General features: G+C 28.9%; 1 protein-coding gene across 1 annotated transcript in view; it reads left to right on the top strand.

Moving 5' to 3' along the window:
• The first annotated feature begins 11,267 nt into the window (after positions 1–11,267).
• LOC123298744 (retinal homeobox protein Rx1-like) overlaps positions 11,268–12,307 on the top strand; it is a 105,120-nt gene continuing 104,080 nt past the window's right edge. The window contains exon 1 of the mRNA XM_044880838.1: positions 11,268–11,692. Within this exon, the coding sequence (XP_044736773.1) occupies positions 11,314–11,692 (379 nt within the window). The 5' untranslated portion in view covers positions 11,268–11,313. The remainder of the gene's footprint in view (positions 11,693–12,307) is intronic.

Below are 12,307 nucleotides of genomic sequence, written 5' to 3'. Positions count from 1 at the left end.
ATACAAACATATATATACCTATATAGAGGTATATAATATGTGTTCAATGTATTCTAAATGAGTATGGGCGGTGTGGTAAATGAATTTCAGGTGAATCAGCAGGAGACCAATAATTGGCTGATTAGAGAGAAATCGCAATACAGGCCGTCAAGTACAGATATGTGGGCGATCATCAATAATATACACATAGGTAGGTATAGATACATTATTCAACTGTATAGGTATACAAGCAAGGTACTCTCTCTTTTGTAATATTTGTTATCACAACTTGGTATAACATACTGTGTATTCAAAGAGTTTGTGTTGATATATCATTTTGGGGGAGTATATAACAGAGCTGCAAACTTACGCGAAACAGTATCGTCAGTGCAAATTCATAAGATTAAACAGGTTAGAAATAAAAACTGCGCAGAGATTGTTTGACTTTTTTTTTGGTAGATTTTTACTCATTGAAATTGAGTTACGAATGAAAAAATTTTTAGAAGAAGAAAAAGATTCAAAGACAAAATATTAAATGGGTTTCCTTGACTAAAAAGGTAAACTGACAATTCAGGGATTGTATCCTTCCCAGTATGATTTGATTTCGAGATATTATTTGTGACGTCAATTGTCAAAATTAGTAACTTAGGCATTATCTATTTTGTGTTTTGAATGGTAAAATAATCTGAAACTTTGGGATTTAAGGTAGTGCCAAGGCAAGTTTAGACTTGTGGTTGAAATTATTTGTACTTACTAAAATATGAATTAAAATTTTTCGACATCTGCCTTGGTTTTGTTCAATTTTCAGTATTTTCAACAAAATGTTCAATTTCGATATTTTCAAAATTACACCAGATTTCGAACAATTTTATTCCTACTTTCCGTCTTATATTGGCAAGTAATAACACAATTCATCTTTGATAAAATATATATTTTTTAAATTGTACTCATACATACTGAATTAATCGGGCACAATGACTTTTTTTCAGTAATTTATTAAGGTTTTAACTTAAATAGTTTTTTTTATTTCCACCGGTTTCTTTTGGTGAAATCTATGAAAACATATCATCCATCTGCCGTTTTCCCTTAAGACCGACAACTTTTGAAGTCATTTATGTATTTAAGTAAGCGGGTAATTCCCCTAAAAATTTTCAGAATTGATTTAGACTTAGTTCAACTTCGTATAAAAAATAATCAAGTCTAAATTATCTAAAATTGTCCTAGCGCTCGTGAATCCTTAATAGTTATCGCTATACTTAGTCTGTGAAAATTCTTTAAATTCTGTCGAAAAATGGGTTTTACCATAGTTTTAGCATAAGAACTACAACTACAATAAATAATTTTGAATTTGATTTTGAAATTTAGTATAAATGAAATTTAGAGTCTTGGGAAGAAAATAGAAAAATGTTTTACACCAATGTCCATGTATCTACTGCTACATTTCCAATTCTCAGTGATTGAAACTCTGCATTATTCTGAATTTCTTCGAAATGCTGCTGCTGTTCTTGAATACAATTTTATTTACTTGTTTAGTTTTTCTTTATTGATTTTTTGTGATGGGTTTTTTTTAAATGTTGTGCAGCAGTACTCTTCCTAAATACATATGTTAAATATAAGGTTTACTCCAGAGATACGCTGAATTGGTTTTTCGTTTAAATTGAATATGATGTAACGATATAAACTAAATGTTTATGTTACAGAATTATACAATTTTAATAAACATTGTCATTGTTGTATAAATAAACATGAATTGGATTTTGAATGTGTTGTATTAATATTGAATGCACGATATAGGCACATACTATAATACTGTATAAAACAAGGGTAAACAACTACCAATAATAATTACTAAGTCCATATAAAACATAAAAATGTACCTATACTGGATATTATTTATTGTGTAATAATAATCAAACAACATTCCTTTCATCTTTTTACAATCATCAGTGAATTCAGCCAATAATTTTATTGAATTTATATTTCAATTTAATATTACATATATCTACAATAATTCGCTATTGTTTCTTTATCATGGAAATGTAATTATTGAAAATTGATTATTAATTAATCAATAATATATGTAAGTATCGTACGTATATTAAAAAAGTGATAGTTTTGTATGTTTGGATGTTTGTAACTCCATCACGAAATTTGGCACACACATGCGATCTTTAACCCTTGAATAATGTTAGATTCCTGTGAGACTATCAAATAGCCAATCACAGCGGCGTATTCACTCCGTTTTATTGTTCGATTCTCATTTTTGTTCACTGAATGAACAGTTTGCTACAAATACTCAATAAAGAAGTAACGAAATTTTTTAATTTCATATTTGTAAGAGCAAAATTGAAGTACACCACCATAGTATGCTAGACACAAGCAGTTAATTATAAAAGGACCAAGACCAATGTATAAGACCAAGAGAAGAGTTCAAACCTAAGTATTTAAGAAAAAGACAGTCAAATTAGTCTTGATTTTTCCTGGTGCTCATCACCAGTTTGTTAAATTTTTCCCTTTTTCATGATTTGGTTGAATCTCATTCAATTTTAGAATCCAATTTTCTTAACTAAGTGGTGGAGTATTTTGAAAATCAATCAACAGCTCAGATATTTAAAATTTTTGGGATCAGAAAAAATATGAATTTTTTATCCCATGAAAAGTGCTGGCAACAAACTTACAAAGTTAAGCGTTTAAGGTTTATCGTGCTGCATTATAAGGTTTTGTACCTTGAAAGAACTATTTTGTGATAATAGTTCGTAAGTTTATGAAAATTATGAAACACGATATTATCACATCTGCTCGAAAACAGCCGGGAAATAATTTTCAAGTTAAGACTGAAACCTGCGTGTAGAAAAAACAGGCACCTATGTCCTATAGGAAACCCATATATAGAATATGGTATACTTGTAGTATAGGCTGAGTAGTTCTGATTTCGGTAAAGTATCTTAAAAAATGTGACTCACGACCTTCGTGTATGCCTGTACAATATTTCAAATCGATATTCCTACAAATAACAAAAATATGGCGGTCTTCATCTTAAATGCGACACACTGTATAATATAATATAATATAATATAATATAAATTAAAATATTATATAACGTGTACCTACATTTTATTATTAATGTTTGCTTTTTAAAGAAAAAGTTTTTACAGGCACAGATATTAATTGAATTTTTTATATAAAATATTGATGAATTACCATTTTATAATTAAATTTGTTGACTTTTTTACATATTACAATTTTATTAAATGTAATTTATAAGCTGGAAGCTAGAAGCGTAACTCTCCTATTATCTGCAATACCAATAGGAAATACCTCTATATACACAAAAAATGCAGATTTTCTTGAAAGAAACAAGTCATTCATGAAAGTACGATCGTTATGGTCCACACCATCCACACCCAAAAATACGAAAAAAAAAAAAATTTAATATGTTTTAGTGTTCAAAAAATTGAATATCTCTTCACAGATAAACAAGGTCTTTTTATACAAGAAAAACTGGGGACAAACGGTGAATATTTTTTTTTTATATATTATACAAATTAATAAAATTAAAGTCCGTAAATATTAGTTTTACAGAAAGAGAAGAAAATCATGATTTATTTTTCTTCGTAGGCCTTTATCTGCAATATATGTAGGTACCTTCATTTTGTTTTCTCTTGATTTTAATTTCATATTAAACTCATCCGACAATATTAAAGAAGTGAAAGGGGTTAAGGGGTGACTTCAAAACTTCAAATTGAATTGAAACTCCTCTTAATTGAAACTTCACTATTGATCAATATGAACATTTATTTGCGCTTCCACCATATTTATACTGAATAAACAAATAATAGTAAAAACACTAAAATAAATAACAGTTAAGAACGTAAAAACAATTTTGTAACAAGCAAGTAAAATATCTGTCAAAAAATATTTACAATACTTAAAATAAGCACCCCAAGATATTTTTCGACAAAATAACTTTTTTCACAAAATTTTTTAAATATATTTTCTACTTTGTAGTTCAGCTTATTATAAAAACACATTTTAACATTATTGTTGAAAGTTACTATGGTTTCCTAATATTCATCAATTTATTCAACAACTAGTGAAATCCAGTTTGAGCCTGTTATAGTAGTTCTTATTTAAAGGCACCCGTATCGGTGGCCCATAGCTAAATGATTTTTCCAATAAACAAAGGAAGTTTTTACATGGAGGTTTTTACAAAGCTTTTCCCCAACCATATTTTTTCTCATTATATACCAATAGGTCTGAATGAATGGAAAAAATGAAAAATTAATTGAATTTATTATTTTTAATTACTGAACGATTTTATGATTAAAACTTATTTTCATATTTATAATTTCATTAAAAGTTAATTGATTTTTATTATTTTTTGTTCGAATAATGAAATTATCACTTTAATATTGGTAAGCCTATGAATTATTGTGATGATAACGTTTGTGTTGATCAGTATTACATAGTGGGTGGGCTTTCTATATGAATACGTGTATAGAACGTATATGGGGAGTTCTCGTCTAAATGGTATGGTTAGAATTTTAATTGGTAAAAATCAATAATACACTAAAATGATTTTTTGAAAGAAGTGAAAACACCAACAAGGTTAATTACTTAAATACCATATATATACTAAGTAGATCTTAATTTTTGGACTAATAATATTTATTTAGATTGTTAATATATAAGAACCTCGATCAGTTACTATAGATATTCTATCGTGCCCGAAATGAGATAATTTAGATCGTGTCCTATTTTATAAAGCCAAGTTTGACAGACCAATTCATATTAAATTCAATATCTGGATGATATGTTTTCTGGCTTGGAGGTTAAACCAAAAAAAGTACAACAAAAAACGACTCCAAAAACCGACTACTTTCGCCTAGGTCACCTAGGAAACAATACCTTTTTTAAACGATTCAGCCTGTTATGAATTTTGAGAATACGCAAAAATATTTTTATAATTTGTCAATTTGTATTTTTTATCAAAATTTTTCATTTCAAAAAATGTGGAAGTTATCAATCAGTTATAAGTTATCAGGCAGTTATCAGTGCTAGTGAGTTATCAGAAGTTAAAAATAATATAGATAATTTAAAGTTTATGTTATGTCAAGGAAATTTTATGTTATCTCACAATAAATATCCTGATCAAACCAAATGCAGGTACGCACATATTAGGTTGACTACTGAAACAGAAGTATGTCTTTTTTAAACTTATATAACAATTAATTAATATAGTAAAAATAAAAGTAGATAAAAGAAATAATAAAACAAGTGACTTCTAAAACTAATACCTTAAATCTTCAGAATAAAAACGTGTTAATATAAAAGTATGCGCTACATTTATTACGTACAATGATACGATAGGAAGACAATTCCTACCCGGTGTCCCAAGACGCCACTCGTTCCTTTTTATTCTGTTTTATTAATTTAATAGTATTCGCGGGATATACTCAAAGTGAAAATAAATATTCAGGCCATAGCCCGGAAATTTATAAAACTAAACTATGATCACTCTTTTAGATTTTCTTGAAGCATAGGTACATTCAATCGAGCCGCCTTTCAACAAAAAAACGAAAAATTAAAAATCTATTGATCCGTTTAGGAGCTACGATGCCACAGACAGACATATAGGTACCTATGTCAAACTCATAACACCTCCTTGTTTGTGTGAGGGGTTAAAAAGTAGTCATGCTGTTGGTGTGAGACTTGATGTCATTACTGGAAGATAACGTAAATATTCCCTTATAAAAAGCATTCAGAACCATGTGTGGAAAATTGGTTGTTTAAATAAATTAATTAACTTCTCATTTTAAATAAGTAATCAGTACAGAGAAGAAAATGAAAACCACAAAAATGGACGTTTATGAACTAAACTAACTAATAAAGAACAGTAAGTATTTAAAACCAACATTTAATCAATAAAGAAAAGAAAAAAAAACTAAATTGAATACAGTAAAATTTAAGTAACTAGTAAGTACGTAAGTGGATATATAATAAAATCAAATAGTTTATCAAACTGTAAAATGCACTTGAATGAAATGAAGAAAACTTGAACAGATCAATAGCGAACAACGAAACGAACGTATGCCACTTAAAACAACTAAACAAGTGCCAATAATGAGCTAATATATAAATAAAGAGAAAGAAGAATCTAAAATCGAATGTAGAAACGACGTCCGTTATTGGTGTAGGGCGGCTCAAATAGCTAATGGACATTTATTTATATGCAGTTGGTATATAACATAAAAATGTGAAATTAAATATAGTTAAAGAAGTTAACGAGTTTGGCCCTTTCATTTATAATCTGTTAATCATTTCGTACATATGTGTATCAGACTCCAAAGTCAATGAATGGAATGCTAGGTTTGTGGCTGAAAAAAGCTACTTTTTAACATAAAAACTAGCCAAGATGTGGTAGTTTTAAGTGTTAATTTTGGACGACCATACATACATTTCATCGAGAAGCATAGCATGACGAAAAATGAATATAAATAATATGAAATAAAGATATGGCTTAATTAATTGTAACGTTTTGTTGAATGAAAACACTAAGGCTAGGGAAACTTACTATGCAGGCATGATCAAGCAGTGACATATGGTAAACATGCTCAAAAGACTCTACAGAATATTTATGGATGCAGAGCCACGATGCAAGAGGACTTAGTGAAAAGTTTGACCTCTCATTTTATAAATAAGAAATGTAATAACTCCAAACTAAATTAAACGATGTGCTGCACATTTATCAAGCCGAGCAAATTTTTGCCAAAATCTATTTATATAAATTTTTAATACTTAATAACACTATATTTTGATCGATTTTTAAGTTAGCAAGTCGTAAAAACAAGAAAATAGGTACGAAATGCCTTACTGTTTACTCATAAAATGAAAGATTAATAATCATAGGTATTTGTAATTATTAACGTTAATAGAAATTCTGAATACTTTGTCTTTTGCAAATTCATGGTTTCATTGAATATTTTACCTTTAAAATGATCTCGGAACATGATTTTATTCAAAAGTTTTTTGTTCAGGAGATGATTCGTTTGAAGAGCCAAAGCAATATTAAGAATCAAAGCAATATGAACCAAATCAAGCTTTCTACCCACCACTCAGCTAGATTTCTGATGTCTGTACACTATCGCCGGTTTCGATAGAAGCCTGGATGGAGGTAAAATTATCTCGTGTCTTTCATATCTAGATCTATATATAAGAGTGAACTTATAATAAAATAGAAATCGTTCCACACGCTTGAAATGCGATTTCTTTGAAAGGGAGGAGATATGCAAAATTGAATCAATAGGGTTTCTGATAACATCTGGAATATCCGTCTCTGACTTCATTATAAGTCAATGTGAGATAATTTGATTATTAATTGTCACGATAAAGACAGCAAACTGTTTTTTTTACTTTATATATTTGTCTTAATCAGATCGAAATCTGGTAAATAGCCTCTTCATTCGTCTAGCTAGCTCAATCCAGTAGTGTACTCTATTACTTATAGAACATCTCGTATAACCACCATAAAAGCACATAGATAATTTATGCAACACAATGTCCTCGTTTTCAAATAATTGCACTCGATCACTTGAGTATTTATTTGATAGTGTCCATATAGTAGTCAGTTACCCTTGTATAAATAAAGAGAAGCTGAATCTAAAATTGAATATAGAAACGACGTTCGTCGTTAGTATGACACGGCATACAGCACACCCTATAGGTAAAATGTTTAAAAAAGGAGAAGAGAGAACACATTATAGAGATGTAAGTATTATTTTGTATAAACGTATGTGTTTATTGCATCCCAATATATCTACATGTTATTACTAGTAGGGTCTGGTCCATACCATTTCAATTACATCACCATCCGTACACCATCACTCACTTCACTTCACTCTCTGGTCGACAAAATCAAATACATCACACTGATTGGTTTAACAATAATGACGTCACATATAAAAACTCCGCCTATGTATCATACACAATAAATGTATACAGTGTATAATACATTCATACAAAGTGGATTCCTATATACAGACGCCGTACTCAAATCTGTTTTTAGGTTGATAAGTGGCATTCAATAAACAAAGATAACAATATATCATGGTATAGTAGGTAGTTGTATATTGGTATATAGATAGACTGGTGGTATAATTCAAAGAGTTTTTCTGTTATATTGTGAGCTTATTTAAGAATAATAATTAATAATACTGTATGTAGGTCTGTTTTTACTTGTCCAAAATTACTATTTTATTTTGGGCTAGAATAGGTCATGGTTAAACTAGAATAAGTCATGGTATAAGCTCCTAAAATAGAGAATATTAAAAGCCCTTAAAGATCTTTTTCTAGCAAAACAGAATCTAGCATAGAATTCTTATGGGAAATATAGTATGTGACGACTAGTATATGAAGTAGATTAAAATACTTGTATCATCAATCTTTCTTGGCCAATTTTAAGTAAAATTTCCACTTTTGTTATCTCTTTTACGAATTTTTTAGGAATTTTCATATATTGTCACTTAATGAGAAAAAAATTATAAAAATCCCCTATTAATACTAAAAGTTGAGTTGAAATTTTTAATGCCCAAATTCTTATGTTGAAAAATTACAATTCTAGTCATTCTAAGAATATTTGATTAGTTACGTATTCTAAACTGATATATTTTATTCGGGTCGTTACTACAATTTATCTTTTATTTGAAAATTTCAGTAAATTGATAAAATTAAGGTCTCAATGCCCTCTTCTTGATGGAAAGCGAAAGAAAATTAAAGTTAAATAAAAAAGGAAAAAATTTATAATTCCACTGAATCAATCCGTAAGCAATTCCACAGAAATAAATACATTTACGTTAAAAGGGATAAAATAATGATTATAAATACATGGTTATCATTCCAATTTTTATGGAAATTGTTGTCGCCTATTTGTTTTCGTACCCTTAATCATATAGGTGCATCTGAAAACAGAAAAAAATGTAATCTCTATTTTTCAGTTCATCAATCAACTTTTCAGTTCATAGGTCTAAGTAGAAATTGATTTTGTTTGCAAATCAACAAAACCATAATTTTAAAGGCAAAAATATGCCAACAAATGTTCAATGTTCCTCTTAAAACCACTTTTGTTATAAAATCTAAAAGTCTGTCTAATTTTAGAAATTTTATAATCATTATCAATGTGGAAATTGATATTATCCAATTTTTTTTCCTGCTAGAAACTCTGTAATTAACTTTGCTTCCGTCAAATTTACGGTAAAATATTGTATAAAATTTGTTTATTTTGGATAGATAAGTTTTTGAAAAGCCATATTAATACTGTTATCATAAATTTCCATTGATCACCAGAAGATATTCAGAAATAAACAAAAAATAAATATATGGTGGAAGCGCAATGAAGAATATTGGGTGAGAAATCTTTTAGTACGATTTTAAAATGCTACGAATATTTCTCATTTACTTGTTCTTTTATTTCAAGATTGAACATTTCAATTAAGAATAGTATTTCATTTAAATAATTGCCTCGGTACATTAATTGTTAATTATTAATTGTTTTGAGTCTATGTTAGATTTAAGCTTCACTTTAATTGCGTCCGTCAAAGCCTAAAGTTTCTATGGATGATCAGTATAACTGGACTCATCGGGCAATAGTACAACGGATAATGAGTTTTCAAATTTATGCAAATAATATTTTGTTAAAAGAAGTTTTTTTGATGTGAATATTGAAAACTTTAATACCTTCAATTAGATATCGATATTTCCTAACATTTATCGATCGTATATCGAATTATTTCATTTGCTTGGAATAGAATATTTTAATTTCCGTCACTCGAAAGACGATCTTATCGCTCCAAGCAACAAATTAGCCGCTAGTTCAAAAACATACCCAAATGTGCCCAACACTATGTTCATAAAATTGAAATTGTATCATAATTTATATGTTTTCAAAAAGTGCCAAATCTTGGATTAACATACAAGGAAGTCTTTAAGTCGTTGAATGAGCCACTTCATGAGCAAGTTCAGACTTCTTAAGTGAGAGCTTGTGGGGAATTCTTTTTTCTGACTTCAAAAATAAGAATACTTTCAAGAAATATTTTTTTACAAATAAAAGTGACTTCCTGAGCTTCTCTAATAAACATCTAACTAAAAATATTTGTTTAAAGAAACATTTAATTTGTATCACCTAAATGAAACTAGAAACCCGGCTCAGTGGTCATGCGATCTAAATCGTTTTTAAAACGTTTGACCACTGTCTAGGAGGTTACGAGTTCGAATCCAAGCAGCAGCATTGCAAGCAATTATAATTAAAGGGGCGATAAAATTGATCACACTGCCGTTGCTTTAATAAGAACGACTCCACCCACATCATAAAATTTAATTGTATATTGGATGGATTGGGTAGCCTCTGTTATAGATAGATATCTTAAAAACGGAGGTTGAACCCCATTATTATTATATTACAAGCTTTATTTCAAGTGCATTCACCTTCCAAGGCTCAAATTAAACACATTTATTAGGAGGATCATTCCAATTTTTTGAAAATTAGGTAGCCAGGTTTTTTGTGATATCAGATATGAATTGCAATTTCTTTTTCTGAATCCATTATTGAAGTTAAGGCATGTTTTGTGAAATGGTAAATTATTGGAAATTTTTAAAAGGCCTGCATGCATTTCATAGGCTTGACTTAAGTATGAACAAAGTTATAACTAGTAAGTAACCAAATTGGCTACTTAGCAAAATTGAGTTGAAGAAAAACATTAAAATTTAATTAGATGAATGAAATGAAAATACAATAAAATGAAAAGAAACGGATTGATGTGTAGATAGAATTGAAATATTATGTAAATGAACATTTACATAAAACCCACATTTAATTAAAATAAACATAAACTGAAACTGAAAATAATGAAGCGTTTTTAAGTAGAAAACAGATAGAAAACTTTCAATTTAATATAATTTTATATTAATTTTCTAAAATAATTATTTGTATCTTTGTTAAATAAATATAAACGTATGATATATCTGTCTTGCTTTGATTCATTCGTTGGTATATACATATATTATACAGTTTATTTTATTGGGGGTAAAAGGGAAGTCCCTGACTGATAGGTGGTACCCAGTCTAGGTAGAGTTTTCTATATGTATGTATAGTATAAACAATCATATACGTATACGTCGTGTAACGTAGCTCAACGACGCGCTGTTCTCCGTTTAACGTTCAAGTTCCAGTTCAGTTAGTTAGGTACGTTTTCTAGTGACGAGTGGTGTTTTTATATAATATACTCGAACAAACAAAAACGGTTTTGTAAATATAAAAACCCTCTGTGTGTATAGAGAGTTATGGATACGACGGCATCGTCACAAGTAAGTGTTGATATTGACGCGGAAAATATGATTGCAATACATCATCAATTACAGCAACATCATAACAATTTGCATAGTGGACTACATGCGTTTAATTTGACTAGTAGTGCTGGTGCAAACAATAATAATAATAATAATAATAATAATACTGGAACAATTGAAGTGAAACCGTTACGTATGTTAACAAATCCACAAACGACACCGACGGGTCCACGCCATACAATTGATCAAATTTTAGGTTTGGCTGGTGTTACATCAAAACAAAATCATTTACGTCATCAGAATGTTGATGTTGGTTCGGATGCTGAATGTAATCAACGATCAATTACACCGGGTACAGGAACTGAATCTGCAGGTAATCTTGTAAAAGATTTTGTTTTAATTTGTGTTGTAGAAAGTTTAAAAATTATTGTTTAAAAAGTTCTTTAATCGATACGTTTATTTACCCAAGAGCTTGAAAAATTATGTCAAATTTAGCCAAAACACATTTTTATCTCTAAAATTTTTATACAAGCACTAAATATCCTATTGAAATTTATTTAAATTGTCAAAAAGCTAATACTGTTGTTAAAACTAGATTTTTTACTTAATTAAAAAAAAATATTTACTCAATAAACATTCAACTCGAGTTTAACTAAGTTTAGGTTTGTTTTCTCTTCCAAATGTCTTCCAAAAAATAATTAATCTGTTAGATCTACTCCTACTAAGAGTGTTAAATGTGTTTTAACTTTATATTTCATTCATTTTTAACTATGCAAAATAATATAAATATAAAATATATCCCCATACTCGGAATTTGTCGTTACATTGCCAGGTAATCATATACGAAATACCAGAAAAACAGGTTTTCTGCTCTCAAAACGCTATCAAAGAGTCCTTATTGTTTAATAATTGTAGAAAAACTAAGTTAAACAAAATTTCTAAGGTTTTTCTTTTTTTCTTTTGTTTATGATCAAAATCGAAACCTTTC

The sequence above is a fragment of the Chrysoperla carnea genome, chromosome 4 (assembly GCF_905475395.1).
Source record: "Chrysoperla carnea chromosome 4, inChrCarn1.1, whole genome shotgun sequence".
NCBI lineage: Eukaryota > Metazoa > Arthropoda > Insecta > Neuroptera > Chrysopidae > Chrysoperla > Chrysoperla carnea.
This window is presented reverse-complemented; position numbering and strand designations above follow the sequence as displayed.